At 37.8% G+C, this 27,094-nt stretch overlaps 1 protein-coding gene across 1 annotated transcript; it reads left to right on the top strand.

Annotated features, from left to right (window-relative positions):
- ZC3H15 (zinc finger CCCH-type containing 15) lies at window positions 1–22,159 on the top strand. The gene is made up of 10 exons (XM_036254890.1): window positions 1–196; window positions 7,230–7,331; window positions 12,232–12,343; window positions 12,989–13,141; window positions 13,558–13,649; window positions 15,495–15,677; window positions 17,205–17,351; window positions 17,508–17,609; window positions 19,046–19,169; window positions 21,352–22,159. Exons 1-10 carry the CDS (start codon window positions 122–124, stop codon window positions 21,540–21,542), a joined length of 1,281 nt encoding a protein of 426 aa, XP_036110783.1. The 5' UTR covers window positions 1–121; the 3' UTR covers window positions 21,543–22,159.
- The last annotated feature ends 4,935 nt before the right edge of the window (window positions 22,160–27,094 follow it).

The raw sequence follows: 27,094 nt of genomic DNA, 5'->3' as shown, positions 1-27,094 counted from the left end.
GCCTAGCTTTCCGGGCAGTGCGGCAGCGACGGCAGCCCGCCTTTCCCCTCTTGCCGTGGGGCCAGATATCCTGACGGTGTATAGCTGCGCTTAAGTCTGGCCGGTGCCACTTATCTCCGCAATGCCCCCCAAGAAACAGGCTCAGGCCGGGGGCAGCAAAAAGGCGGAGCAGAAGAAAAAGGAGAAGATTATCGAGGTGAGTACCCGTCCCCTCCCCCATTCACGCCGCGAGCCCTGAGGGAAGCAGCCTCCGGGTTCCCAGCTCCCCGGCTCCTGCTCGCATTTTGGGGGCCACGTGTCCCTCCCTCCGGCCCTGTATGGCCCACTGCCCCTTTTTCAGCCCCCTGATGACGCTCGCTGCGTCCCATCGCTATAGTGACGCTGCTGGCGCCCCCGCACCCAGCCTTTGCTTCTCTCACATGCCTCCCTCCACCAACCCGGTGCGACATGTCGCCTCCTCGTCCCTCACTCCGTGCCTCCTGCAAGGGTTTTGTCCTTCGGCAGTTCTCAACGTTGAAGATGTTTCTGGGCTTGTTTAAAAAAATAACGCCGGACGGGCTCAGGCCAGACTGTAAGGCAGACTCCTGACGAGCCTTTGTGTGCCTTATTTTCTTTACCTATCACCTAGAACTAGTAGTTACTGCTTTCGAGCCAACAAATGACTGCTGTGGGTTTTTCTGACTCTTCGCTAAACTGTTTCAAGTTCCTGAAAGAGTGGAGCCTTCTTTCAGGTCGCAGCCCACCGTGTTGTAAATGGCGATTGCTACATACATTTTGAATGAAATAAAATCGAATAACGCTTTCAACGAGGTTAGGTTTTAGTGTCACTAGCTGTGTTAAGTGCCGTATCCGAATTTGTTTTATATATATGTTGGTTTAGTGCTTTGCGCCTGGAGCCCTGCAATGACCGAGGACCGCAACGGACGTTCTTAAATGTTTTATATTTGTCTCCCAAGGATTGTGTCCTTGGGATCCCTTGAGAGAGTGAACCATGCCTAAGATTTCATAGCCTATCACATGCCCTCCCCCTCCATGAGGGATGTCTCGATTCCTGCTGTTAATTTTTCTCATAAGTAAAATAAATAGTTCCTCGTGTGGTGTGGATGTAACTGGAAAAAGCCACGGCCAGCCTTTTTTTTTTTTTTTGCATCAGGTATATCTGAATAATAGCCTTTTGTAGAATAGTTAATTCCTTTTTATTAGAACACTACCAAAATGCATGTTTTGAAATGAGGTGTTTATAAGTGATTATTGTTTTTAATTCTGCTGATTTGATTTAATTAACATGCTTAGGAAGAGTTCTAGTAACTTTGGCCAAGTTCCAAATCTGAAGCAGCACCTGTACTCTAACTGCCTATTTGTACTCATTAGAACTGTCTTGAAGTAGCTAGCCAGACTCCTGGCACTTAGATATATCTCTGTGGGTGGTGATCTGGTGGCATTCAGTGCTAAGTAAACCAGGGGCATTTTAGGGGTGACATTTTATTATTTTCCTTTACTGAGTTTGAATTAACATGGTTGACCATGATGCAAAGCAAAACTCCCATATGGAAATTGTTACATGATAATATAAAGTATACTTTATTCGTTATTGAGCTTTAACTACATCAGTCCCCTCCTATCGAGAGAGGATATTTCCAAGATTCCCAGTGATGCCTGATACTCAGCCTTTCTTTATCTACTATGTTTTTTCTTATGTGTACATACTTATGTTAAAGTTTAATTTATAAATTAGGCACAATAAGAGATTAACAACAATAATAATAAAATAGAACAATTATAACAACATACTGTAATAAAAGTTATGTGAATATGGTTTCTCTCTGATAACCTAGCTTAGCTGGCTACTAAGTGACTAGCAAGTAGCCTGTACAGGATACACTGCACAAAGGGATGATGGACATCCCAAGTGGGAGGGCAGGAGATTTCATCATGTCCCTGGACTAGCACACAATTTAAAACTTAATGAATTGTTTATTTTTGGAATTTTCTATTTAATATTTTTGGACAGTGGCTGAGCATGGATAACTGAAAACACGGTGAGCAACCACAGATAATGTGGACTACTTTTTATACAATTATTTGTTTCACTTTAAATTGGTAGGACTGGTATTGTTTTAAGGACTTGTATGTGAAAGCTTTGCATAGTGTCCCATCAACTAAAAATGATTGATGTATTATGGCTCCATTCATCATGTAACCGGATTATTTTTAACATAAGGGAAAAACAGCTTTAGTTTCATGAATGAAGATTGCAAAGAAAAATGCAAAATAAGAAAACTATGTTCTTTAACTGACAGAAAATATCCCGAGTGCTGAAATTAAACCCATATTTTTTTCCCTTCACAAATGATGGGCGCTTTTTTTAAAAATGGTAGTTTTGCAGGCTCAAGTGCTTCATGGTGAATGGATGTTTGCTATCACTGGAAAAGTAAAATGGTATTGTGAATTGTAGTGTTATGTTATAGCATTTGTTGTGAAACTAGATTTACAGAAACTATTCTGTTACCCAGCCTGGTAAGAAAATAGTATATTCCATTTTAGTAAGTACTATAGGTAACTTTTCTTTTTTTTAAAAAACTTACCTAAAGCCCTAGCATGTCTCAGTGGCTATTGCAGGGGGGTGTAAAAGTTAAAGTAAAATGTATTTTGTGACAAACTCTTAATGAAAACTTTTGAAACCAGGTTCATACTGGTTATTGAGCTCTGTCATGATTTTCTTGGAAAACTGTTTCTTTATACTTTATTTTGACTTGTAAAGACTAATACTTATTTCAGAGTATGGTTAATTTGGGGAGATTTTATAGTAATAAGACCTGAAATTATAACTTGTTCAAAATTGATCATTAAGTAGAATATATGCTGTTAAGCAGCAGTTTTGAATAGACTTTAAAATAAGTGGTTTCTTATCTACCTGTATCCTCTTCTGTACCTTTATTGCTTCCACTGCCACCACCATAGGCACTTACTATAGAAAAACAACTACCTGTAGCTTTTGGGAACTCTAAGGAGAGAATAAAAAGAGGCATGAGAGCATAATTTAATGAAAGAAGCATCAGCTTTGGGGTCAGATAGACCTGACTTTGAGTCCCGTGTTACAAATAAAAATTTCAAACACTGGTTTTAGGTGTGTTATATGACCCATCTGAACCACAGTTTCTCATCAGCAAAATGGAGCTAATTCTTGTATTAATATCTGTGGGTTAAATGAGATGACATAGTAGATATTCAATAAATGACTGCTGTTATTTATTAATATCATAAGTAAGAACTGGTTAGGGAGAATAATCAGACTGACCTGCACTGTCTATACAGTGCTTGCTTTTTGTCACTGTTGAAATTATTTATATTGTCTGTTTTTCTTCTTTCCCTCTTTAAACTCCCCAAAATTTCATGAATTCATTTTCATTAATGTGTTTTCTTTCTAAAATTAGTATATCAAAAAGCATTATGGTTCTATTAGACATTCACACAGTTGTCCCAAATGACATATACCATTTGCTTTAGTTATAGCTAAAATTTAATAAACTGGAGTCAGCTTTGAGAAACAGAGTTTGATTATGGAAAGGGGAAAATTAATCTTTGTGTTTAGGGTAAGCAAACAGAAGGTGCCCAGCTAAGGACTTATAGCAGCAAGGAAAAAGTAATATGTAGAAACCTATAGAGATGGGATCCAGGTGTGTAAAGAATGGAGAAAAATAATTGGTGGTAATGAAAAACCTCAGCCAAAGTCAACTGTTGATTACTTGAAGCTAGATTAACCAGTTTGCAGAAGGTCCATTGCGTGGATAGACTACAAAAATAAATTAGTGCATTGGGGGGGAACGAGGACTATTAAATAAGACGGTGCTGCCCTCTGCTTACCCTAGTATCCAGAAATGTAGACCCCAGTTATGAGAGAGAGAGACATCGATTTGTTGTTTCACTTACTTATGCATTCGTTGGTTGATTCTTGTATGTGTCCTGACTGGGGATCGAACCCACAACCTTGGCATATCAGGATGACACTCTTAACCAACTGTGCTACCCAGCCAGGGCAACCCCAGTTATCTTTGAGCACTATTCAGTATTGACCTGCCCTCCTGCCCCTTCCTTTTTTCAAACATTTTTTTAAATTCTCTCAGTGGGATAAGTATTTCCATTTTTAAATTGAGAAAACAGGCACTGAGGTTAAATAACTTTCCCAAGGTTACTAAAATGGCAAGTAACAGAGCAAGGATTCAAACCCAGGATATCTGGCTCCAAAGTCCTTGCTGTAAACCTCTGTGCTATATTAGCTTCATCATAATAAATCTTTTAACCCACAACAATCCTAACTGGTTAGTGTGAGACTCACTTTACAAATAAGAAAACTGGCAAAAAAAAGTAATTGCTCAGTTCTGGCCCAGCCGGTGTGGTGGCTCAGTGGATTGAGCATTATCCCATGGACTGAGAGGTCCTAGTTCAATTCCCCATCAGGGCACATGGCCAGGTTGCAGGTTAGATCCCCAGTAAGGGCATACAGGAGGCAGCCAATCAGTATTGATGTTTCTATCTATCTATATATCTCTAAATAACCAATAAAAAATAAAGAGTTCGGCTGGTGTGGCTCAGTGGTTGAGCGTCGACCCATGCACTAAGAGGTCACCAGTTTGATTCCCGGTCAGGACACATGCCCAGGTTGTGGACCTGATCTCCGGTGGGAGGCATACAGGAGGCAGCCAATCGATGGTCTCTCTCATGGATGTTTTTATCTCTCTCTCCCCCTCCCTTCCTCTCTAAAATCAATAAAGGGGGGAGAGGGGGCATAGGCAGTTTGACTCCAAAGCTTATACTCTTAAGGCATCACATTATACAGCCTGGCTCTTCGAGAGAACTGTTGGAACTTTCTGTATAAAAACAAAGGAAGCTAGCTATGAAAAATTCAGTGCAGAGAATTTCACTTGTATGTAGTTACTTTTGCCTTTTTTACAATATGCATAGAATATAGAAATTTTACGTAGAATTCTGTAAGATGTTGGGATATTAAAACATGAGATAGACATTTAAGTAGGGAGAAGTGAAGTTTTATATGGATGAATAAGGAGATAGTTCTCAATGAAAATACTCTTTTAGCCCTGGCTGGTTGCTCAGTGGTTAGAGCATCAGCCTGCAGACCAGAGAGTCCTGGGTTCGGTTCCTGCTAAGGGCATATACCTTGGTTGCAGTTTGTCCCTGACCCTGGTTGGGGTCGTATGGGTGGTGACTACTCAGTGTGTGTCTCTCATATAGATGTTTCTCTCTTCCTTCCTCTCTCCCTCCCGCTCTATCTGAAGATAAATACAAAAATGTCTTTGGGTGAGGATTCAAAAAAAAAAACTTTTTTTTTGGTACATGCCCCTAGCGGGAACCGAACCCAGGACTCTCTGGTCCACAGGCTGACGTTCCAACTGCTGAGCCAAACCGGCCAGGGTGACTCTTTTAGAACTAAAACTCTCTTAAACTTTGATCTTAACATTGCAAGATCTGTTTTATATTGAGATTCTGTAAAATTATGCTGTGTTGAGTGGTTTTAAATACTAATCCTACCAGTGCCGTTTTCCATTTGTGTTCTAGCCCTTTTAACCAGGTTTATTTCTCTTCCCACTAGAGGATCCTTTTTCAGAGAAACAGAAAAGACAGAAAGACTTCACATACCAGTATTTGGTAGTTTCCTGACACCCATGCCACCCATTCGCTTAGGGTGAAGCCCACTAGTCAAGCCTCCAGCATTAGTTTCCCAGGGCTGTTGTAACAAATTACCATAAACTGGATGACTTAAAACAGCAGAAATTTTCTCTCACAGATGTGGAGGCTAGATATCTGAAATCAAGGTCTAGGCACAGCCATGCTCCCTCTGAAGGCTTTAGAGAAGACATATTCTTGCCTCTTCCTGGTTTCTGGATCTTCTGACAATCTTTGGCATTCCTTGGCTTGTAGCTGTCATTCTAGTCTGTGCCTCATTCTTCACATTGCCTACTCTCTGTTAGTGTGTCCTTTTCTTCCTCTTATAAAGATACCAGTCATGCCGACCAGATGACTCAGTTAGTTGGAGCGTCGTCCCGTACACCAAAAGGTTGCAGTTTCAATTCCCTGTCAGGACACATAACCTAGGTTGCAGGTCCAATCCCCTATCCAGGGGTGTACCAGGAGGCAGCCTATCAATGTTTCCCTCCCTCCCTTTCCCTTTTTCTCCCTCCCCATCTCTAAACATCCTTGGGCAAGGATTTTTTTAAAAAGATACTAGTCATTGGATTTAGGCTCCACCCTAATTCATTGTGCCCTCATCTTAACTTACTACATCAGTAAACACCTATTTGCAAATAAAGTCACATTTTGAGATTCTAAGTAGACGTGAATTTTGGAGGGATGCTGTTCAACCCACTACAGTCCCCAAACACACACGTGCACACAACACGCAGGGGCTTCTAAATGCTTTTGTGCGGCATATTAAATATGAATAGATAGCCAAAGATTACAATTAGTGCCTTGCATATAATGAGCATTTCATAAGTGATAACTGCCATTTATATTAATAGTTTTCCCAGGCTACCATATTAATTTTCCAAATTTAAGTAAAATGTTACTTTTTCGTTAGGTATACTTCAATTTTAATATTTTCATTTTAGCAACATCTAGGAATAAATACTTCTCAATAGTTTAAGTTCTTTAAATTTAATTGTTTTGAAAGGATAACTACCCCAAAAATCAGTCCTGAACTTAATGTATCTTCTTATGCAGTATTTTGGAAAATGTGTTCAATAGTGCATAGTCCTTCAGGATACTATGAGAAAAATGCATTCTGAGATAGAATAGGTTCTGAAATCTCCTCTGGTAAAGACTCTCAGTTATCTTGTGCTTAAAATTAAAAACCCCATTAACCAAGCATTTTCCTACATTTATTTGACTATAGGACTTTTTTCTAGTACAGCAACTCTGCACATCCTGTAGAACTGGTATTACAAAACCCACTGGAAAAAGCATCATAGAATAACAGATTGAATGATGATAGTTGTAAATATGTATTAAATTGTAAAGAATCCTGGGTGATGTTTTGCGGTCATGTGTTGCCTTAACTTGATGTTTTAATGTTTTGCCTCTGTGTGTAGCATAAGAAAGAATAAGTTTCTTACCTATAGGTAAATGAAAGAATGATTTTTAGATATGACTGAAAAAGAAATAGATAAATTAATATAAAGAGCTAAGATATTTTTATACTCTTTCTCATTTAGGACAAAACTTTTGGTCTAAAGAATAAGAAAGGAGCAAAGCAACAGAAGTTTATCAAGGCTGTGACTCATCAAGTTAAATTTGGTCAACAAAATCCACGTCAGGTAAATTTAAATTTCTGCATTTTCTTCATCTGGATATAATACAGCATCCATTACAGATAAAAATATTTGGGCGCAGCCAGTGTGGTTCAGTGAGTGGTTGAGCATCGACCTATGCACCAACAGGTCACCAGTTGGATTCCCGGTCAGGGTACATGCCCAGGTTGTAGGCCCAATCCCCAGTGGGGGGCATGCAGGAGGTGGCCGATCTATGTTCTCTGTCATCGATGTTTCTATATCTCTCTCTCCCTCTCTCTTCACTCTCTAAAATCAATAAAGAAAAAAAAAACATTTGGAATTATATTTCAAATTGGAATCCTACTTTTCAAACATCTCTGCATCTTGCCTAAGTTACTCAGCAATGCCTCCTAGATATTCCTCTAGACATTTTTATATATTTCTTTATTCTAATGGCTATGTACTGTATGGGTATACTATAGACATCCATTTCACTACTTATAAGTGATCACTTTGTTTCCAGCTTTCTGACTTCAAGAACAGTTCTATAAGAAATATCTTTGTATGTATGTTCTTACATGGATTTGTGCTTTTCTTTCTGTGGCATAAATTATTTGGTGGCACCTTTCTAGATCAAGAGAGATGAATTTCTAATTTTAATAAATTTGCCTGATCACTTTCCATAGAAAGTGTAGTACTTCACATTTTCATTCTCAGTGCATGAGTTATAGATACTAAAGTTTTTTCTAATGTTTTTCAACCTGGGGAGTATAAAGTAATACTTCGTTTTTACTTTGTTTCCCTTACTAGTAGTGAGTTTGAGTATCTGTTCATATACTTACTGGCTATGTGGGTTTGTGCTTCTCTGACTTGCCTATTCAAATTCTTTTCTTCTTTTCTTTGTCTTGTCAATTTATGAGACACCTTTTGTCTGCATTACAGACAGTTTATGAGGTTTCTGTTACATTTTGCTGTACACAATTTTTAGTTTTTGTATTGTCAGATATGTTTAGCTTTTATATGGCCAAAAGTCTCCCTGCCACTAGATTATTTATGGTTTTCCTAGAGTCCTTTCTAATTATTTTCATTGTAACTTGTCATAAAAATTTATTTTATATGTCACTAAATTCATCTTTCAAGTGAATAGCCACGTATACCAGAATCATTTATCCTACTAATTGAAATACCACTGTTGACATATTAAAGTCTCAAATATGTTAGGATCTTTTTCTGGATTCTTACTTCTATTTATTGTCTACCCCTTACCCAGTATCACATTGATTTTTATTACAGTGGCCTAGTAATATATTCTGTTAGCTATTAAGGCAAGTCTTTTCTCCAAAATCTTATTCTTTTCTATTTTTTATGGCTCTTCTTATGCATTTATTCCATACAAACTTTGAAATTAGTTTATTCATTGGCAGTTTGTTCCAAAAAATTTTAGCCCCATTTTTTTTCAGGCTCTTTAGCTCTTTCACTTTCTTGCATTTAAGATTTTATAGACATAGATCTTTATCATAAAAAGTAGTTTTTGCCCAACTGGTGTGGCTCAGTGGTTGAGCATCGACCCATGGACCTGGAGGTTGCCGGTTCTATTCCCAGTCGGCAAATGCCCAGGTTGTGGGCCTGATCCCTAGTGGAGGCATGCAGGAGGCGGCCAGATGATGTTCTCTCTCATCGATGTCTCTTTCTCTCTCCCTCTCCCTTCTTCTGTCTCTGAAATCAATAAAGAAAAATTATTAAAAATTTTAAAAAGTACTTTTGTCATGGCACTATCTCCTTTTTCTTAACTTTTGGAAGCACTTTTTTTTTAATCTAAGAATATCAGAATATATATTTTCAGATTGTAACCCCTATCTGAAACAAATTTCTCTTATTCATGCTATACAGATTTGTACCTCCAACACCTTTTTTTTCTCTTACACACAGCTTGATTCTAGAGCCAAAACTATTGCTCTTTCACACCTGGTTTAGTGAAAATGTATGCTCAGGCCATGGAGTCAGATCAACTTGGGTATGAATCCCCCTGTCTTATTTGTTACCTGATCTTAAGTTATTTAGTGACACTGCTCTTTATCTGTATAGTGGAAGGGCAGTTATCCTTGAAGGGTTCCTATGGTGGTTAAAGGAGAACATAAATGTAAATTTTCGTTCATAATATAGGTATGTAAAAAAATTCACTTTCTTCCCTTAATCCTATTCTCCCCCCTCCCCCTTTTTTTTCTGGTGGGAAGTATGTTGACTGATAATTTCAGATGGCATGTTGACTGGTACTTTCAGATGGCATAGATCCAAGAAACCTGTAAAATTTGTGGTAATAGTTAAGTTTGCTAGTACATTCCGTATTATGTTTTTTTAAATTTCTTGGGTACCTTACCTGGGCTTATCTGCAAACATGAGATACCTAACTACCATATTTGACATTGGAAATGAGCCAGCAGTCCTGCTGTAAAGCTGGGCATGAGGTGCCCCACCATAGGCCCTGTACTACAAAGGTTGACCCTACTCTGTTACCTCCAGACAGCTCTCCTCGCAGGCAAGGAGTCAGTGAGGCTAAGGATATGTGCCCACCCAGACTGTGCACCACCCCTCTCCACAACAATTCGAGGCCTGCAAAAGGTCATGTTACCCTATGTCCATCTTATATGCTGCCAATATGCCTGAAGTATTCAAAGGGAGGATGTGTGCCAGGAGTGTGGATCCATACCATATCCTCTCCTGTATCTTCCACCTTCCTGCACATGTGGTGGGATGAAACTCAGAGTGGGAAGAGGAGTAGCCAGGGGTGGACTCTTGCTTTACTGCCATGCTCCATTGTGGAACTCCATGGAACCTGAGCATTCTAAATTTGAACCTGTCCTTCTTGGCCCTAAGATATATTTGTCAAGTAGGGGTACAAACCATATTTTATTCAACTTTAGATTGATTTCTAACTTAAAATATTTACAAAAATCGGCTTTGGGTCTGTGCTCTACTCTTGCTCTGGGCCTCACAAATGTTTGAGATGGGCCTAATGAGCAAAAGATACTTTTATTAAAAATAAAGTGACTTAGCCCTGGCCGGTTTGGCTCAGCGGTTAGAGCGTCCGCCTGCGGTCTGGAGAGACCCGGGTTCGGTTCCCGCTAAGGGCATGTACCTCGGTTGCAGTTTGTCCCCGGCCCTGGTTGGTCGTGCGGGTGGCAGCCACTCGATGTGTCCCTTTCACATCGATGTTTCCCTCTCTCTCTCTTCCTCTCTCTCCTTCCCACACTGTCTGTACAAAAAAAAATGGAAAAATGTCCTCGGATGAGGATTAAAAATAAATAAATAAATAAAGTGACTTACATTTTTTAAAATGTTGTCGCCACTTTTCTGTTTAAACATATTCACCACATGGTCAGAATCAGGATTTAGAAAGTCTTGAACCTTACAGTATTTGGCCATTACCTTCCTAAAATTTCGTCTTCCTTGATTATATTTTTGTCCTGGATTTCTTCCTATTTTTTTGATGGGTCTTAATCCTTTCAATGGATTTTTTAGGTACTTTAAGCTCTTTTAATATTGCTATTTTTTAGGGAACTGTCTTTTGTTCTTGTCATTTTTTAAGCTGTCCTTGACTAACCTCATACATACCCAACGTATATAAGCTGCTGTTTCTAAAATTTTTATCTCAAAGCAGTCCCTCTGTCTAGGCACCAATGTCCATGTCCAGCTGCCTTGTTTGCTCCAGTTAGATGCTCTGTAAACTTCTCCTACTCAGTATGTCTAAAACTGAACTTATCTCCACCTTCTGCCCTGAAACCTGTTCCTCCTGTATTCCCTGTCTTTTAACAGCACCATCCATACATATGATAATTCTCCTAGTTCCTCCCTCTCTCTTATATTTCATGTCCATTCAATTAGTCCTGTCAGTTCTATCTCCTTAAAGTTCTCTCTTTCATCTTTTCTCCATCCTTGCTACTAATGCCTATTTTAAGCTCCTGTGTTTTCTTGGGAACAGCAATTACATTAGCCTCCTAGTTTTCCTTGCCATTGTGATCTTTATAAAATACAATCTGATTGTGTCACAGGCTTACTTTAAACCCTTTAGTCTTATTTTGTCACCTACTGATACAATCCAAACTTTTCATTGATAATCCTTATACCTTGTTCCTACTCTGTCCTATATCTTACATTCACTGACTCTCTGCATTCCTTTTCTTGCCCATCAGGAAGATTCATCCATAAATTATTAGCTCAATCTAATTTTCTTAGACATGCAGGAATTTCTTGTTCCCAGAGCACCATGTATTATATTATACTTGTTGACATGTCTGTCTTTCCACTAGATTCTGAGCTTTAAATATGCATCTTTGTCTTTTCATCTTTGTATTCCCTGTCATCTAACATAGGACCTGACATATAAATATTTGGATGAATCCTCTAATCATATTAGGTATGTAAATTGTGTACCTGAAACTATGTCATATGTAATGTTTGTTTTGTTTAATCTCCCAAATTGACTTGGCCCAGTGTTTTTCCACAGGAGTACTATAATTATTTTGGGTGGTACAGTTCTTTATTGTGTGGGACTGCACATTTCAGTATGTTTGCATCTCTGATCTTCAAAAGGTGCCCATGTGTTTCTGGGGAGTGGGTTGTTGTCACAAGAACAAAAGCATAGGTGAGAACCATTTGCTAACAATGCTGGGCATGTAGCAAATGCTTAATAAATGCTTATGGCTCTAAGCTTTAGAATATGCTTTTAACTTGGCATGATACCATTTACAAATTGTTTTTTTAAGTAACTGCCACAAGATTTAGCAGTTTTGTTTAATAGTTTAACCACACCATTTAATATATACTGAAAGGCCATTGTAAACCTGATATTATGGGGCAAAGACTGTATAAGTATAAACATGCAAATGTCTTTGTTATGTTAGAGTTGTGATACACATTATAATGAAAATAAATTTTTATATTATAGGTAGCACAAAGTGAAGCTGAAAAGAAATTGAAGAAAGATGACAAGAAGAAAGAATTACAAGAACTAAATGAGCTGTTCAAACCTGTAGTTGCTGCTCAAAAAATAAGTAAAGGTAAACTTTAAATTTCAGAAATGTTATTTTTATCAAATGTGATTCATATATAAAACACTTAATTTGTTTTGATGTAAATTTGCTTCAGATCATAAGCTGATTGTATCTGCTTTGAAAATGATACTTCCTTTGTTGATGCTATCTATATCAGTTACTTTCTTACAATTCTCTGCATATGTGCACAGCTATGTCATTGTACAACTATAACTCCAGCAGCCATTAGCCCCCCTACTTAAGGGAGAATTAAGGATTTAGACAGTCTACTAGTTGATTTATAATATCCGATCTTTGGCAGTTTGCAAGGCAAACCTGGGTTGTATAAACCGGAAGACCCAAACCTCCATTTATATTTCTCCTTTTGCCTCCTGCCTCATTAACTGCAACTAGACAAGTACGATGTAATAACTTATGTGTTTATTTGGTTTCCCATTTCCAGTCCACTTTTTTAGTAATAATAAAACAGAAATGTATGTAAAATGCTATAGAACCTGAAAAGAAATGTCTTACTAAACACCCATAAGTGGTAGAACATCAGTGTGAGAACATGAGTGAATAGAAAATAACAAGTTAACCAAAAGTAATTATATCTCAGAAGCTGTACTTTATGATCTGGCAGATTAAATACAAATATGCCATTTTACATAGGTGCAGATCCCAAATCTGTGGTATGTGCATTCTTCAAGCAAGGACAGTGTACTAAAGGAGATAAGTGTAAGTTCTCTCATGACCTCACTCTGGAGAGAAAGTGTGAAAAGCGAAGTGTTTACATTGATGCAAGAGATGAAGAACTTGAAAAAGGTATTTTTTAAAAAACATTTTCTTAAAGATAAATGTCTCTGACTTTTGGTTTGATGTTACTAAGAAATTTAGTAACTTTCGGTATTAGTAGGCCATGTTTATAAAGAATAATTGTTGTTTTTTATAAAATCTTAATTTACAGCATTATACCCTTTGATTAAGTAAATGAAGTTCTTTAAAATCCAGTTACTTATTTTGTATTTGTTTCTCACCCTCTCTTACAGCACTACCTTCTTATTTGCCTAGACTACTTAGGATTTTGGCGAATACTATCAGTCTATTCCTACCTTTCGTGTTTTAAAGAAAATATATTAACTCATGAGTATTATAATACAGCTTTCCTGTCTAAGGAGATAAGCAGTGTGTTTTGGGAACAGCAGATAGAAATACAGTATTTAATCTGTTTCTTTTTATAGATACTATGGATAATTGGGATGAGAAAAAACTGGAAGAAGTAGTGAACAAGAAGCACGGTGAGGCGGAAAAGAAAAAACCAAAAACTCAAATAGTATGTTCTTTTCTTGAATTGAGTGGTATTTATCATTAGGGACAATTATGTGGCAAGGTATTTGCTGCTGTTTTGTACTGGATTATTCTTTTTGTTGTTGTTAATCCTCACCTGAGGATATTTTCCCATTGGTTTTTAGATAGAGTGGAAGAAAGGGAGGGAGAGAGGGAGAGAAACATCGATGTGATAAAGACACATCGATCAGTTGCCTTCCACACAACCCCAGCCAGGCCCAGGATCAAACCTGCAACCCAGGTATGTGCCCTTGACCAGGAATCAAACCCTTGATCCTTCTGTCTTTGGGCCAATGCTCTAACCACTAAGCAAAACCTGCAGGGCTGGATTTTTTTTTTCTTTATTGATTTTAGAGAGATGGGAAGGGGGGGCGGGGATGGAAACATTGATGAGAGAGAACATTGATTGGCCACCTCCTACATGCCCCACACTGGGGATTGGGTCCACAATCTGGGCATATGCCCTGACCAGAAATCGAACTGGCGACCTCCTGGTGCATGGGTCAGTGTTCAACCACCGAGCCACACTGGCCGGGCAGGGCTGGATTATTCTTTAAGTTATTGGGTTTTTTTCATAAAGAGGAGGTGCACTGAGCTTTGTTTTGGGAATTTACAGGTGTAAGTTATACAGCATTAAATTCCTTTTCAAAAGCAGCCTTTAAAGCCATGTGACTGAAGTCCTTCAACTCTCATTTTCTAAAGTGATCTTACTTTCTCAAATAATGGATGAACACAATCATATATTCCGCAAAGAATTCTTTCCCTACATCTTATGCAAAATGAATAGAGGGAGAACTGTTAAACTAACCCACTTAATAATTTATTCTGTTTTAAATCACAAAGGTGAAAATATTGTTACATATGAATTGTGGGATGAGTTTTGAGTACGTAATGATTCTAGTATTCCAGGAAATGTGCTTTTTAAAATTGGTCCCTTATTTCTTGGACCCTGCATTCATATTCACAGTATTTATCTATAGTGCAGTTACAGCTAGAAACCTAGCTTATGCTAGAAAATTCTACATGCTAGTTTTACTTACATCTGTTGTATTTCTTCAGAAAAGAAATGTTGTCTATATTAGTTAATTCTTCCTTCTTATTTGCAAAGTTTAATACCTGAGGCTTCAGTACAGTTACATCTTGCACCTGTTCTTTTTTTTTTTATTATTATTGATTTTAGGGGGAGAGAGAGAGAGAGAGAAACATCAAAGTGATAGAAAAACATCAGTTGGTTGCCTCCACGTTCCTCTACTGGGTACTGAACCCGCAACCTGGGTATGTGCCATGGCTGGGAATCGACCCTCCAGCTTCTTAGTGTACGGGGACAACACTCCAACCAACTGAGCCACCTGGCTAGGTCCCGTTCATGTTTTGAAAAATTACTATGCTTTGTGTTCCTTTTGTACCTTGATTCTCAAATGTGAGAAATTTCTTGTCCTGTCAGATAATTCATATAGTGCTTATGTCATTATTGCATGTGATTAGATTTTAGGTCAAACCAAAACAGAGTCACTGGTTTTAATTTTTTAGAACCATTTATATTTTCTCTTATTTAAAAATTAGACTTTTCAGATTACATTTACAAAGGCTGAATGGAGACAAGTCCTTCTTTATAATTCAGTTTATAATAGTGTCAAACACAAATTTTATATAGATCCTCTTGGAAGAGAAGTTAGTTAAGTATTTTACAATTAATTTATATATATATATATATATTCACAGACTGGTTAGCCTAAGGTTGTGATTAAGAAGGTACTTGTTTTATATACTTATGCATTTACCTTAGAAATGAACTACACTGAGCCACTACTTGTGAATAATATCTCTGTAGGTGTGCAAGCATTTCCTTGAAGCTATTGAAAACAACAAATATGGCTGGTTTTGGGTATGCCCCGGAGGGGGTGATATTTGCATGTACCGTCATGCACTTCCTCCTGGATTTGTGTTGAAAAAAGATAAAAAGAAAGAAGAGAAAGAAGATGAAATTTCATTAGAAGATCTAATTGAAAGAGAGGTAACTAGTATTTTTTCCTACCGTAAGAAGAAAAAGCAGTATTTATTGTGACATTTTAATATTTACCACTTGGGGGCAATAGCGTGTTATGAAAGGGGGGGAAAAAAAGATCTTTTCCCAAAGTTGCTTTACTTTTTAAATTACTTTTATATGTCTAAAATGTAAACTTGTAGCCATAATCATTAGCCAATTAAGACATTAATTTTAGGATTATGAAACCATTTTTTTTTTAAGTACTAGACACTGGCTTATCAAATAAATTATTTTCATAAGATAGCTTATCAGTTCATTAAAATACTAAGTCAGTGTTCACATTGAATCTCAGAGGGTAGGGAGTGGAGGATGGGACGAGATTAAGCAAAGAATTTAGGTACTTATATGCATAGCCCATGTACACAGATAATAGTGTGGTAAAAGCCTGAGGTGGGATCGGGGCTGGGTGGAAGGGAGAAAAGGGAGGTAAAATAGGGGACATCTGTAGTGTTGTCAACAATAAAAACATATTATTTTTAAAAAGTGAAAGAGATAGTTGCATTAAAAAAAAAAAGATTGACTGAACTTGAATGTTTTCCCTGATGTCTTATTTTTTTCACCATTTTACTAATCATTGACATTGTATGGGAGGAGACAATTGCACATCAGTTTTTCAGTTATATGTTTTATTATCATCCTTGAGCTCAAAAAGGAACACTGAAAACAATGTTCAACTACTCATTTCTTGCTCAGCACAAGAGATTCTATGAATTAGTAGATATGGTTTTGTGTGTGACACAAAAATGTTGAGGTTATTGGGAACACTAGGTTTAGGGTTGCACTTTTTAAACTATCTTTTTCCATGTCTTGGATAATTCATATTGTGTAAATGTCTAATTTGGGGATTTTATACATTTGTTCTTAAATGGACATATTCTTTGGTGTCTCACACTGGGAGTGATGTACTATAATAGAAAATGTAGACTTTGGAGTCAAATATATTCAGGATTGTTTGTATTCTTGTTCTACCGCATACTAGTTAATCTTTGGTAGATTTCCCATCACCCTCTGTTTGCTTTTTTGTTCAGATCAGTGTATATGTGTATAAAGCATTAATAATGAATATCGGGCAGATGTTAATGAAGTATTATGTTTCTGTATATGTTACTTGATTATTGGCCCTGAGGAACAGGTGGTATTTTTTTTTTTGCTTGCTTTTCTTCTCATCTACTCAGGAACACAAATGAAACTTGGGTATTGAAATTGTCATGGTGCTTTTCATATTTTTTTTCAGTAGTTGACTTATATTAAAACAATTTCTCATGGCAAGTTTTACTCACCTTCAATTTTGAAAAGATGTAGTTCAAAATAATATATTTTGTTTAGAAATGTTTCTCTGGAGGAACTGATTTACTCATTGCCATGTAAAATAAAAATAAGTCAGTTTTAAATCTAATGTCTTCTTGACAGGCAAAGGCTTAATTGCATTAATATAAAACTACTAAATGCTATTATAGGTGATTTGAAAAAAATTGACTCTCTTTATTTTTTCAGCGTTCTGCCCTAGGTCCAAATGTTACCAAAATTACTCTAGAATCTTTTCTTGCATGGAAGAAAAGGAAAAGACAAGAAAAGATTGATAAACTTGAGCAAGATATGGAAAGAAGGAAAGCAGACTTCAAAGCAGGGAAAGCATTAGTGGTATGTCCCAAATGCGCCCAAATAGATTCTTTATTCTTTTTTCATTTTGTCATTTCTGTTTCATGCAAGATTTTATCCTTATTTAATCCTAAAATCAGTGACCAAGAAATGCTTGAATTTTGTCCTGACTTAGTATATTTGTGTATATCTGAATAGATCAGTGGTCGTGAGGTGTTTGAATTTCGTCCTGAACTGGTTGATGATGATGATGAGGAAGCAGATGATACCCGCTACACCCAGGGAATAGGAAGTGATGAGGTAAGAAGCAGTTTTGGCCTCTCATGTTGATTGAGAAAGAGATTAGAGAGTGATCATAGAGCAACATGGTAAGGAGTGCCATCCCATCTCTGGGCCCCACTTCACATCCTGATGCCAACCTGGGATATTACCTGTACTCTAGGTGTCCATTCTTATCTGTAATGAAGACATGGGATAATCCCTAATCACAGGGTACTTCTGAGAATTAAATGAATTGGTAAATTTATATTTTCTTTATAGAACTTAGGGCAGTGCCTGGTATATAGGTAAGTGCTTCTATGTATTGTGTATCAGCTGTAAAAAGTATGTGGTTTTTTTTCTCACTCTAAAATAAAAATGTTTTTTGAGTGTAATATTTTATGCTAAAAAAAATAATGGGACGGAGATACTAACTAAAAAAAAGTACAACCCTAGCCAGTGTGGCTCAGTTGGTTGGAGTGTCATTCCATACACCCAAAGGTTGCAGTTTCGATATTCGGTTAGGGCACATAGTTAGGTTGCAGGTTTGAGCCCCAGTCGGTGCATGTGGGAGGCATCCAGTTCATGTTTCGATCCTTTTTTCTCTCTCTAAAAAAAAAATTAAAAATTGAAAAAAGAGTACAGAGGAGAAGCAGGAGACATTAGCAAATCTTTTTTTTTTATCCTCACTCGACATTTTTTCCATTTTTGTTCAGATAGAGTGGGGGAGGGAGAGAGAGACATTGATGTGAAAGGGACACATCAAGTGGCTGCAGCCAGGGACAAACTGCAACCGAGGTACGTGCCCTTAGCGGGAACCGAACCCAGGTCTCTCTGCACCGCAGGCTGACGCTCTTAACCGCTGAGCCAAACCGGCCAGGGCACAAATCATTTTGTTGTAGGCAAACTTAGTAATAGCAGAGAGCTGACTGCTTTTTTCTTTCTTTCTTTCTTTTTTTTTTTTTTTTAAATATCCTCACCCGAGGACATTTTTCGATATTTTGTTCAGATAGAGTGGGAGGGAGAGGGAGAAAGAAACATCCACGTGAAAGGGACACATCAAGTGGTTGCCACCCACACGACCCAATCAGGGCTGGGGACAAACTGCAACCGAGGTACGTGCCCTTAGCGGGAACCGAACCCGGGTCTCTGCAGACCGCAGGTCAACGCTCTAACTGCTGAGCCAAACCGGCCAGGGCGAGCTGACTGCTTTTTGTATTATAAAGTTCTGGTTTTCTCCTAACAGTTGAAAGATAAGAATATTCTATTCTGTGTGTAAGAGTGTGATGACAGAAAAAGAAGCTTCAAATATGGCTTTGCTATTTTTTTAAGAAGTTCAGAAAAGTAAATTTTGGCAGTAGTCATTTGTTTTCCCTTGACACTAGTAATAATTTTGTTTCATTAAAGCACGTCAGAGATAAAAGGCAAATAATTTATGAAAACTTAATAATAACTTTCTTTTCCATATATTTTTAAAGGTTGATGATTCTGTGAGCATAAATGACATAGATTTAAGCCTGTACATTCCAAGAGATGTAGATGAGACAGGAATTACTGTAGCCAGTCTTGAAAGATTCAGCACATATACTTCAGAAAAAGATGGTAAGTATACTAACTTTTCTGTAATTCTAAGAATTAGGAGGCTCTCTAAAGTAGGTTAGACCAGGCTTAGCAAACTTACATGCCTGTAGGCATCAGACTGGTAACATAAGTGTGTGGTTTGACTGATTGTAAAAGTAATAAATAGCAGATGCTGTAGAAATGGTTGGCTAGGAAGTTATTGAAGCCATTAACTGAAACAAGAAGGGGACAAAAAGGAGTTTGGAGATGTATTGGGACCTCATCAGGTTGAGATATTTTGATTATCAAGAGTGGCATTGGGCCCTGGCTGGTGTGGCTCACTTGGTTGGAGCATTTTCCCCTATACTTAAAGGTTATGGTTTCAATTCCTGGTCAGAGTGCATATGGGAAGTAATCAATCAAAGATTCTCTCTTACATCGATGTTTCTCTCTCTGAAATCAATAAACATGTCCTTGGGTGAGGGTTTTTTTCAAAAGACAAGGAAGAAAAATAGTGGCATTGGGCACTCTCCCTTTTGGGAGGATGCCCACACCTTTCCCATCCCCCTCTTCTCTTAGGTGCGTTACCTTTGCCTTTCCTTCTCTTAATGTCCAAGGGTCCTTTTTTTGCTTCTGTAACTTGTTTCCTGAGCCTACACAGCCCAGCTGGCTCATTTCTGCTACCTTTGTAACTTTCTAAATAAACTTTCTCTTACAACTTGGAAAAAATAAAGTGACATGTATATGATACTGTGTAGACATTCACAGGAGGAAAAGATTTGCAAGTCATTTAACTGAGCGTGAATTCACCCAGGTGCAACAATAGGGTAAGAACATTCTAGGGCGCACTGCAAACATCAGTGTTTTATAATCAAAAGAGGAAAAGCCTGGAAAAGACACAGAGAAAGACAGATTAAGAGTTTCATTGAAATCAAGTAGGGTGAATTGGAAATAAATCTTTAAATGCAATTAGGGAAGGAGTTGTAGGAATAGTGTTCAAGAGTCATTGGGACTGCAACAATATGAGGAATGAGTACAGACCACTCTTAAGAACTTTGGAAGGAAACATGGTCATGGGATGGAGCTTTTTAGGAGATGAGAAATCTAAGTTTATCTATAGACCATAAGAAAAGGATCTGGGAGAGAAGAAAAAATTGAAGATGAAAAGATATTAGTTATGGAAGCAAGAAACAAAAGTGTAAGTAAGTAATTCAGTTAAGAGAGAATGGAGGGAAGGTTGGCCAAGATGTGTTTAGAAATAAGGATTATTGATACAATTTATATCTAATTGTGTTGTTTTGAGTGAGGAGTTTGAAGAGAGAAGTAAAAATTGAGCATAGTTGCTATGAGAGAAAAAGTAGAAAGAATACTTATCAAGGCACAAGTTGAGAGAGAAAAAGCTACACCTTATTTTTACAGTAAAGAATTCAAGTTGTAACTTGAAAAACCGGCCTGCCCTCCTGAGATCTGAGATGCTGTCAGATTATTGTCTTAATACCAGTCTGTAGACTGGTTTGCTCCTTTTAGAAGTAGGGCTTTGGTAACAATAGGCATAATTACAAGGACTTCAGAGGTTATGATCCCCAAGATTTTGTCATCAGAAGTTTTTGGAATATGTAAAATCTAAGCTAGGCTATTAAAAATGGTCTTTGTGTAAATGTTGGTGTCATTGAACAAGGCAGGCAGCATTTTTGTTTTCTCATTTATAAACTAAGGAAAAGTAGCTGCATGGCCCTATGCTCTTTTACCACAATTTGATGACATGATGAAATGTTTCTGGATTCACACTCATTAACAGCAGTACCATTAGTGTGATTTAATTACTATATGCAAAACCAAAAGCTAAGTGGCTGCTTGTATCATAACATTTTTTATTCCATAACCATTTATTCAAACAAAATATTATGTGGATGTTGACTGTTTAAAAACCTAATTGCTGGGTCTTACAGGGAACATAAAGTTGTGTGAGATAAATCTTGTGCTCAAAGGTATAAACCATTAAGTAGTCAGATGTTTAAAGTGAAAGACATTTTTTGCAGTTACAGGTAATTGGTACAAATAAGTTCAGAAATGAAAGATCAGTTCTTGTTGAAGTAATGTTAGGTAAGGCTTTCGTGGAAAAGGGAAAAAAGGAAATGTGTAGTATCAGTCTGTGACTGTCCGTAACTAATGGAATAGTGTTTTCTGTTTCTAGGCCCTTATTGATTTCAATTTTTATTTTTAGAAAACAAATTAAATGAAGCTTCCGGAGGTAGGGCTGACAGTGGTGAAAGAAGTGATTTAGAAGAGGACAACGAAGGGGAGGGACAGGAAAATGGAGTCATCGATGCTGTTCCTGTTGATGAAAACCTTTTTACCGGGGAGGATTTGGATGAACTAGAAGAAGAATTAAACACACTTGATTTAGAAGAATGACACCAAACAAGTTAATGAAAAAATTAAGCCAGTTCAGCATGAATTGAAATTGACTACATTAATTCTTTTCCACCTAGAATTCTTCAACAGGATGTTTATTTCCCATGCTGATTTTGGAGGGCTTACTCTCCTCCAAAAAAGGAATATTCTCACTACATCTTGTCTTCTGACTTTGGCTGCATCTCATAGTAAGTTCAGAGTAGAAAATTGAAAATATGGTCACTGCAGAAAATGATTGTTGTAACTGTGTCCACTCAAGTAGGAAGTGTTACTGCTTTTCCAGCTTTTGATTTTCATTGGGCATGTGTTACTACAAGGACAACATAAATTTAAATTTAAAATACCCTTTATTTAATGCAGTTTTTAATGGGTGATTTTATTTCTTTTGTATTTATATGTTTAAAAGACTGCCTAAAATATGAGCACTGTACTTCATAAAGGAAACTGCATATGCAGATTCAGTGTTGTATGTTTTTGGACAATTAGATGGACATTTAAAATGAAACTTCTTTAATCTGACAGGATCAGCTGCAATGCCCTGTGATAAGCTGTTTTAAACTTATCCCTCTTCTTTTTTGCCAATAAAGTTGTAAATAAAGACCATCATACATTAAAATTCAAATATGAGCCTTTTTTTTTCTATGACAGTTTTCCTAGCATGTCTAGCTTGAGAATTTTAACTAAATATCTGTTATAGTTAACTATCACAGAAGGCACAGACATTTAAAGAGTTCTCTTAATAATGATTATAGAACTATGTAAGTACTGACAGTACTACTATGAGCTCAGCAACACTAATGCTTAGGCTCCAAAAGACACTATACATGATGTTATATGAAAGGGTAACTTCCAAATTGATAGATCATCAACCTAATTAAATATCACCTATTGTTGAACCAAATACTACTTAAGCATCATTATGGAGATTTATAGTTTTGTTATAGTACATACTAGTTTGATTACTCTATTAGAAAGAGTGTAGCCCTGGCTGGTTTGGCTCAGCGGTTAGAGCATTGGCCTGCAGTTCAGAGACCCGGGCTCAGTTCCCGCTAAGGGCACGTACCTCGGTTGCAGTTTGTCCCCAGCCCTGGTTGGGTCGTGTGGGTGGCAGCCACTCAATGTGTCCCTTTCACGTCGATGTTTCTCTCTCCCTCTCCCTCCCACTCTATCTGAACAAAATATCGAAAAATGCCCTCGGGTGAGGATAAAAAAAAAAAGAAAGTGTAAACAAATCCACCAAAAAACTGGACTGAAGGCCTTTGACATTGAGATCCCCTGAAAAATTACAGTAACATATTTAAAATGGGCATAATTTGCTAGTGACATATTTAATATTAGTTATACCTTTTTGTTATTTTTATGTAAGTATATTTTCAGATAGAAGCACTTTTGTTATTTGCAAATTTAAGTGGATTTTAAGGCAGCTAAAACAATAGCACTAAAAGTCAGGTGACCTGGACCCTAATCTCATTTCTGCTTCAGGTAAGTTGTATGATTATTAAATTGTTAAGAATCTTAGTTTCGCCCTGGCCAGTTTGGCTCAGCGGTTAGAGCATCAGCCTGGGGAACAATGAGTCTTGGGTTTGATTCTGGTCAAGGGCACGCACTTCGTTTGCGATTCATCTACGGCCCTGATTGGGGTCGTGCAGGAGGCAACCACTCAATGTGTCCCTTTCATGTTGATGTTTCTCACTCTCTCTCGCTCTCGCTCTCTCGCTCTCTTTTAATCTCTCTCCCTCCCAGTGTATCTGAACAAAATGGAAAAATATCCTCGGGTGAGGATTTAAAAAAAGAATCTTAGTTTCTTCGTCTGCATATAGAGTTAAAGTGCTTCTGAATTGTAAAACCTAAGAAAACATTATTGTAAATCTTATTAAATGATAATATCAAAAACAGTAAAGAAATTGACTTCCTAGTTGTTTAGTACTAGTACTATAATTGGCATTTTTCAGATTTAGAACATCATGAGCCAACTTTAGTTCCCATCTACAGTGAAAGTACACTTTAAATACTTTGTATATAAAAAGACTGCTTGGGTTTTAGTTTATGAAAGATTGTTCCATTTTTTTTTTATACAAGTTTTAGATGTTAATTGCACTTTTTAATAATAAAACATTTTAAAATAATCTAATGAGCTTAAGTCTTTCTAACGCTATACCATCTAAAACTTTTCCTAAGAATTATAAAAGTAGAATCCATTTACTTTTAGACCTTAAATATATTTTTTTAATGTATATAAAGTAGGCCTGTGTAAACCAAAGTAAGCTAAAGGCTTTTAGTTGTTTCATTTAAATTTAAAGTATTACTACCTTATGGCAAGCATGTGCTTTTGAAAACCAAGTTTTCTTTAATAAGTGAATAAAAGGGAAAAATGCTACACTGTGGAGGTAATTTTTGATACCTATAATTCTTTAAATCTAGGATGCCTTCATCTTCTTGTCCTTAGGTTTCTTTTATTATAAATACAATATGTGCTCAGAATGCAAAAGCATTTTAGTCTGAGAAAATCAAAATGGAAAATTAAATCTGCCTCTAAAATAACATACAGTGCATTTCAGAGGCCAGTAGATATAATTTTTGTATTATTCAAAGTACAGTTACCTTATATTAAGTCTGAAATTGGCTCTTCATTTTAAAACCTATTTACACATTACTTTTTTTTTTTTTTAATTGATTTTAGAGAGGGAGAGGGAGAGAGAAATGGAAACATCAATGAGAGAGGACATCGATTGGCTGCCTCCTGCATGTCCCCCACTGGGGATCAGGCATGCAACCTGGGCATGTGCCCTGACCAGGAATCAAACCAAAGACCTCTTGGTGCATGGGTCGATGCTCAACCACTGAGCCACACCAGCCAGGCTACATATTACTTTTAAATAGTTTTTCTTACAGATTGTTCTTTTATGTAATTCTCATTGTTAACACTGTAGATCTCTAATTGGTTTCAAGTTATAACTTCATTATAAAAGGTTTGTGGTTTAGAAATTCAGAAACTTAAGTTGTAAATCTTCCACTGGTGGGGAACTATGGCTTTGCACTTACAGTCTATAAAATAAGATCATTTTTTCAAATGGCAGAATTTCTCATTGTCTTATCTAGATTACATTAGCCTATACTTTTTATCTTATGCTCACTAACAATAACAGCCTCTAGTGATCACGTTTGCCAAAATGTTTCTAATTCAGAGTAAATTATAAATTTTTTTCTTATTTTTGCACAAATGATTTATATGCTACTATAAGCCCACCATGGGTGCATTGATATAAAATTGTATAATTGTACCATATATGTTTGGTGCTTGAATTAAGCAACTAACCATGAATTGGTTTAGAATGTGATAGGAATAAAACTACAGGATCAGACTTTTTAGGTGTAGCAGATTATTAAGAACGCATCACAGAAAAAAGTAAGATGGCAGAAAAAAATGGCGGCGGAGTGAATGGAGCTACACAGACCATCTCCCAGGAACAAACTGGATTTACAACGAAAATAAAGACAAATCATCAGGAAGGGGCAACCGAAAGGCAACCTAGAGGACCACATAACCAGGGACACTGACTCAATCCTGGTAGGCTTGCGAGGACGCGAGAGGGGGTGCCGGGAGCCCACGGTCCGCAACGGCCTGGGCTGGGACCAGTGGACTCGGCTGGGACCCGGGGACTCAGCTGGAAGCTGTTGCTGCCTCGGCTTCATCTGCGACCACAGCTGAATCCTTCGAACTCAGCTGAGTGCTACACCCTCGGCTAGTGCCGCAGACTCTGCTGCCCTTTGCTGGGAGCAGCGCCCTTGGGTTAAAAGTCCCAGGCGGCTCCATGACGCAGAGTCTGAACAGAGGCTAAATTGGCAGCAGCCACTCACCTTGGGCTCCGGCAGAGGGAAGGCAAACTGTGTGGGGACACTCAGGATTTGGAGGGTGCTCAGAGCTTTTGCTGAGTGCAGCCACGCAGGACTGTGGTTATCTTACTCCTTCCCAGGGCCCTAGGGAGAGGCGGGGGCCCCTCCCTTGGAGATTCAACCCCACCTGGTGGCCATTGAAATGCTAATTGAGGCCCATTAACAACCAGCATCTGCCCCACCCTCGGGAAATCCTCTTACACTGAGCACCTGAGGGAGTTTTTCAGGCAACTCAGAAACCAAGGTTCTTTAAGTGACCTCTACTAATAGCCTCCAGGCAAAAAAAAGCTAGAGGAAAGTTAAGACTTGACAGTGGTATTTAAAGTGGGTCCTCCCTGCCTCATCCAAACCCAGGAGAGGAAGCCACAAACAGCAGAACACCAACACCCACAGGGAAAATTTGGCAGACTCCAAAGCCCACTGTGATAGCCAAAATGGTGAAAAACAGAAACAAAAGCCAAATAAAAGAACAAGAGACCTCTACCAAAGATGAGATAAATGAGGTGCAGTTAAGCAAGTTAACAGAACAAGAATTCAGAGCCATGATCTTGAGGAAGCTCAACAGCATGTGTAAGGACATGAGCACCATGAGTAAAGACATAGAAATGTTGAAAATCAACCAGTTGGAAATTAAAAACAACATATCCGAAATGAAAAACACATTGGAAGGTCTAAAAAGCAGAGTAGAGGAAGCTGAGGACCAGATCAATGAATTAGAAGACAGGGTAGAAAAAATTAACCAATCAAAACCAATAGGAAAAAGCGATTAAAAAACAGGAAGACAGCTTAAGAGAACTGGGGGACAACTGGAAACATAATAATATTCGCATCATAGGAGTCCCCAAAGAAGAAGAAAATGAGCAAGGGTTAGAGAATATATTCAAAGAAATAGTGACAAAAAACTTTCCTAATTTGGTGAAGGAAGAAGGCAATCAAGTTCAAGAGGCACAGAGAGCCCCAAGTAAACACCAAACAGTCCCACACCAAGACACATAGTAATCAAACTACCAGAGGACCTAAATAGACACCTCTCCAAACAGGACATACAAATGGCTAAGAGACATATGAAGAAATGCACATCATCACTAATCATCAGAGAGCTGCAAATTAAAACAACAATGAGGTATCACCTCACACCTGTCAGAATGGCCGCCATCAACAAATCATCAAACAGCAAGTGTTGGCGAGGGTGTGGAGAAAAGGGGACTCTAATACACTGCTGGTGGGAATGCAGACTGGTTCAGCCACTATGGAAAACAATATGGTGTTACCTCAAAAAATTAAAAATTGAACTTCCATTTGACCCAGTGATCCCACTTCTAGGGATATACCCTAAGAAGCCTGAAACACCAATCAGAAAGAATATATGTGCCCCCATGTTTGTAGCAGCACTATTTACAATAGCTAAGATCTCGAAACAGCCCAAGTGTCCATCAGTAGACGAATGGATAAAAAAGCAGTGGTACATATACACAACGGAGTACTATGCAGCTGTAAGAAAGAAAGATCTCTTATCCTTCGAGACAACATGGTGGGTCCTGGAAAGTATCATCCTAAGCAAAACAAGCCAAACAGAGAAAGACAAGTATCATATGATCTCACTTATTTGTGGAATATAATGAACATAACAGTCTGAGGAATGGGGTAGTCCCAGAGAC

This window comes from Molossus molossus, unplaced genomic scaffold, assembly GCF_014108415.1.
Source record: "Molossus molossus isolate mMolMol1 unplaced genomic scaffold, mMolMol1.p scaffold_m16_p_11, whole genome shotgun sequence".
NCBI classification, from domain to species: Eukaryota; Metazoa; Chordata; class Mammalia; order Chiroptera; family Molossidae; genus Molossus; species Molossus molossus.
The sequence above is the reverse complement of the archived record's forward strand: the minus strand, read 5'-3'. Positions and strand labels throughout refer to the sequence as shown.

What these genes read in the sequence shown, in the direction of transcription:
- ZC3H15 (XM_036254890.1), top strand. Translation starts at nt 122, where the DNA reads ATGCCCCCCAAGAAACAGGCTCAGGCCGGGGGCAGCAAAAAGGCGGAG. An exon ending in AAAAGGAGAAGATTATCGAG is followed by an intron (nt 197 to 7,229) that starts GTGAGTACCCGT and finishes TTTCTCATTTAG; the next exon opens with GACAAAACTTTTGGTCTAAA. An exon ending in TGCTCAAAAAATAAGTAAAG is followed by an intron (nt 12,344 to 12,988) that starts GTAAACTTTAAA and finishes CATTTTACATAG; the next exon opens with GTGCAGATCCCAAATCTGTG.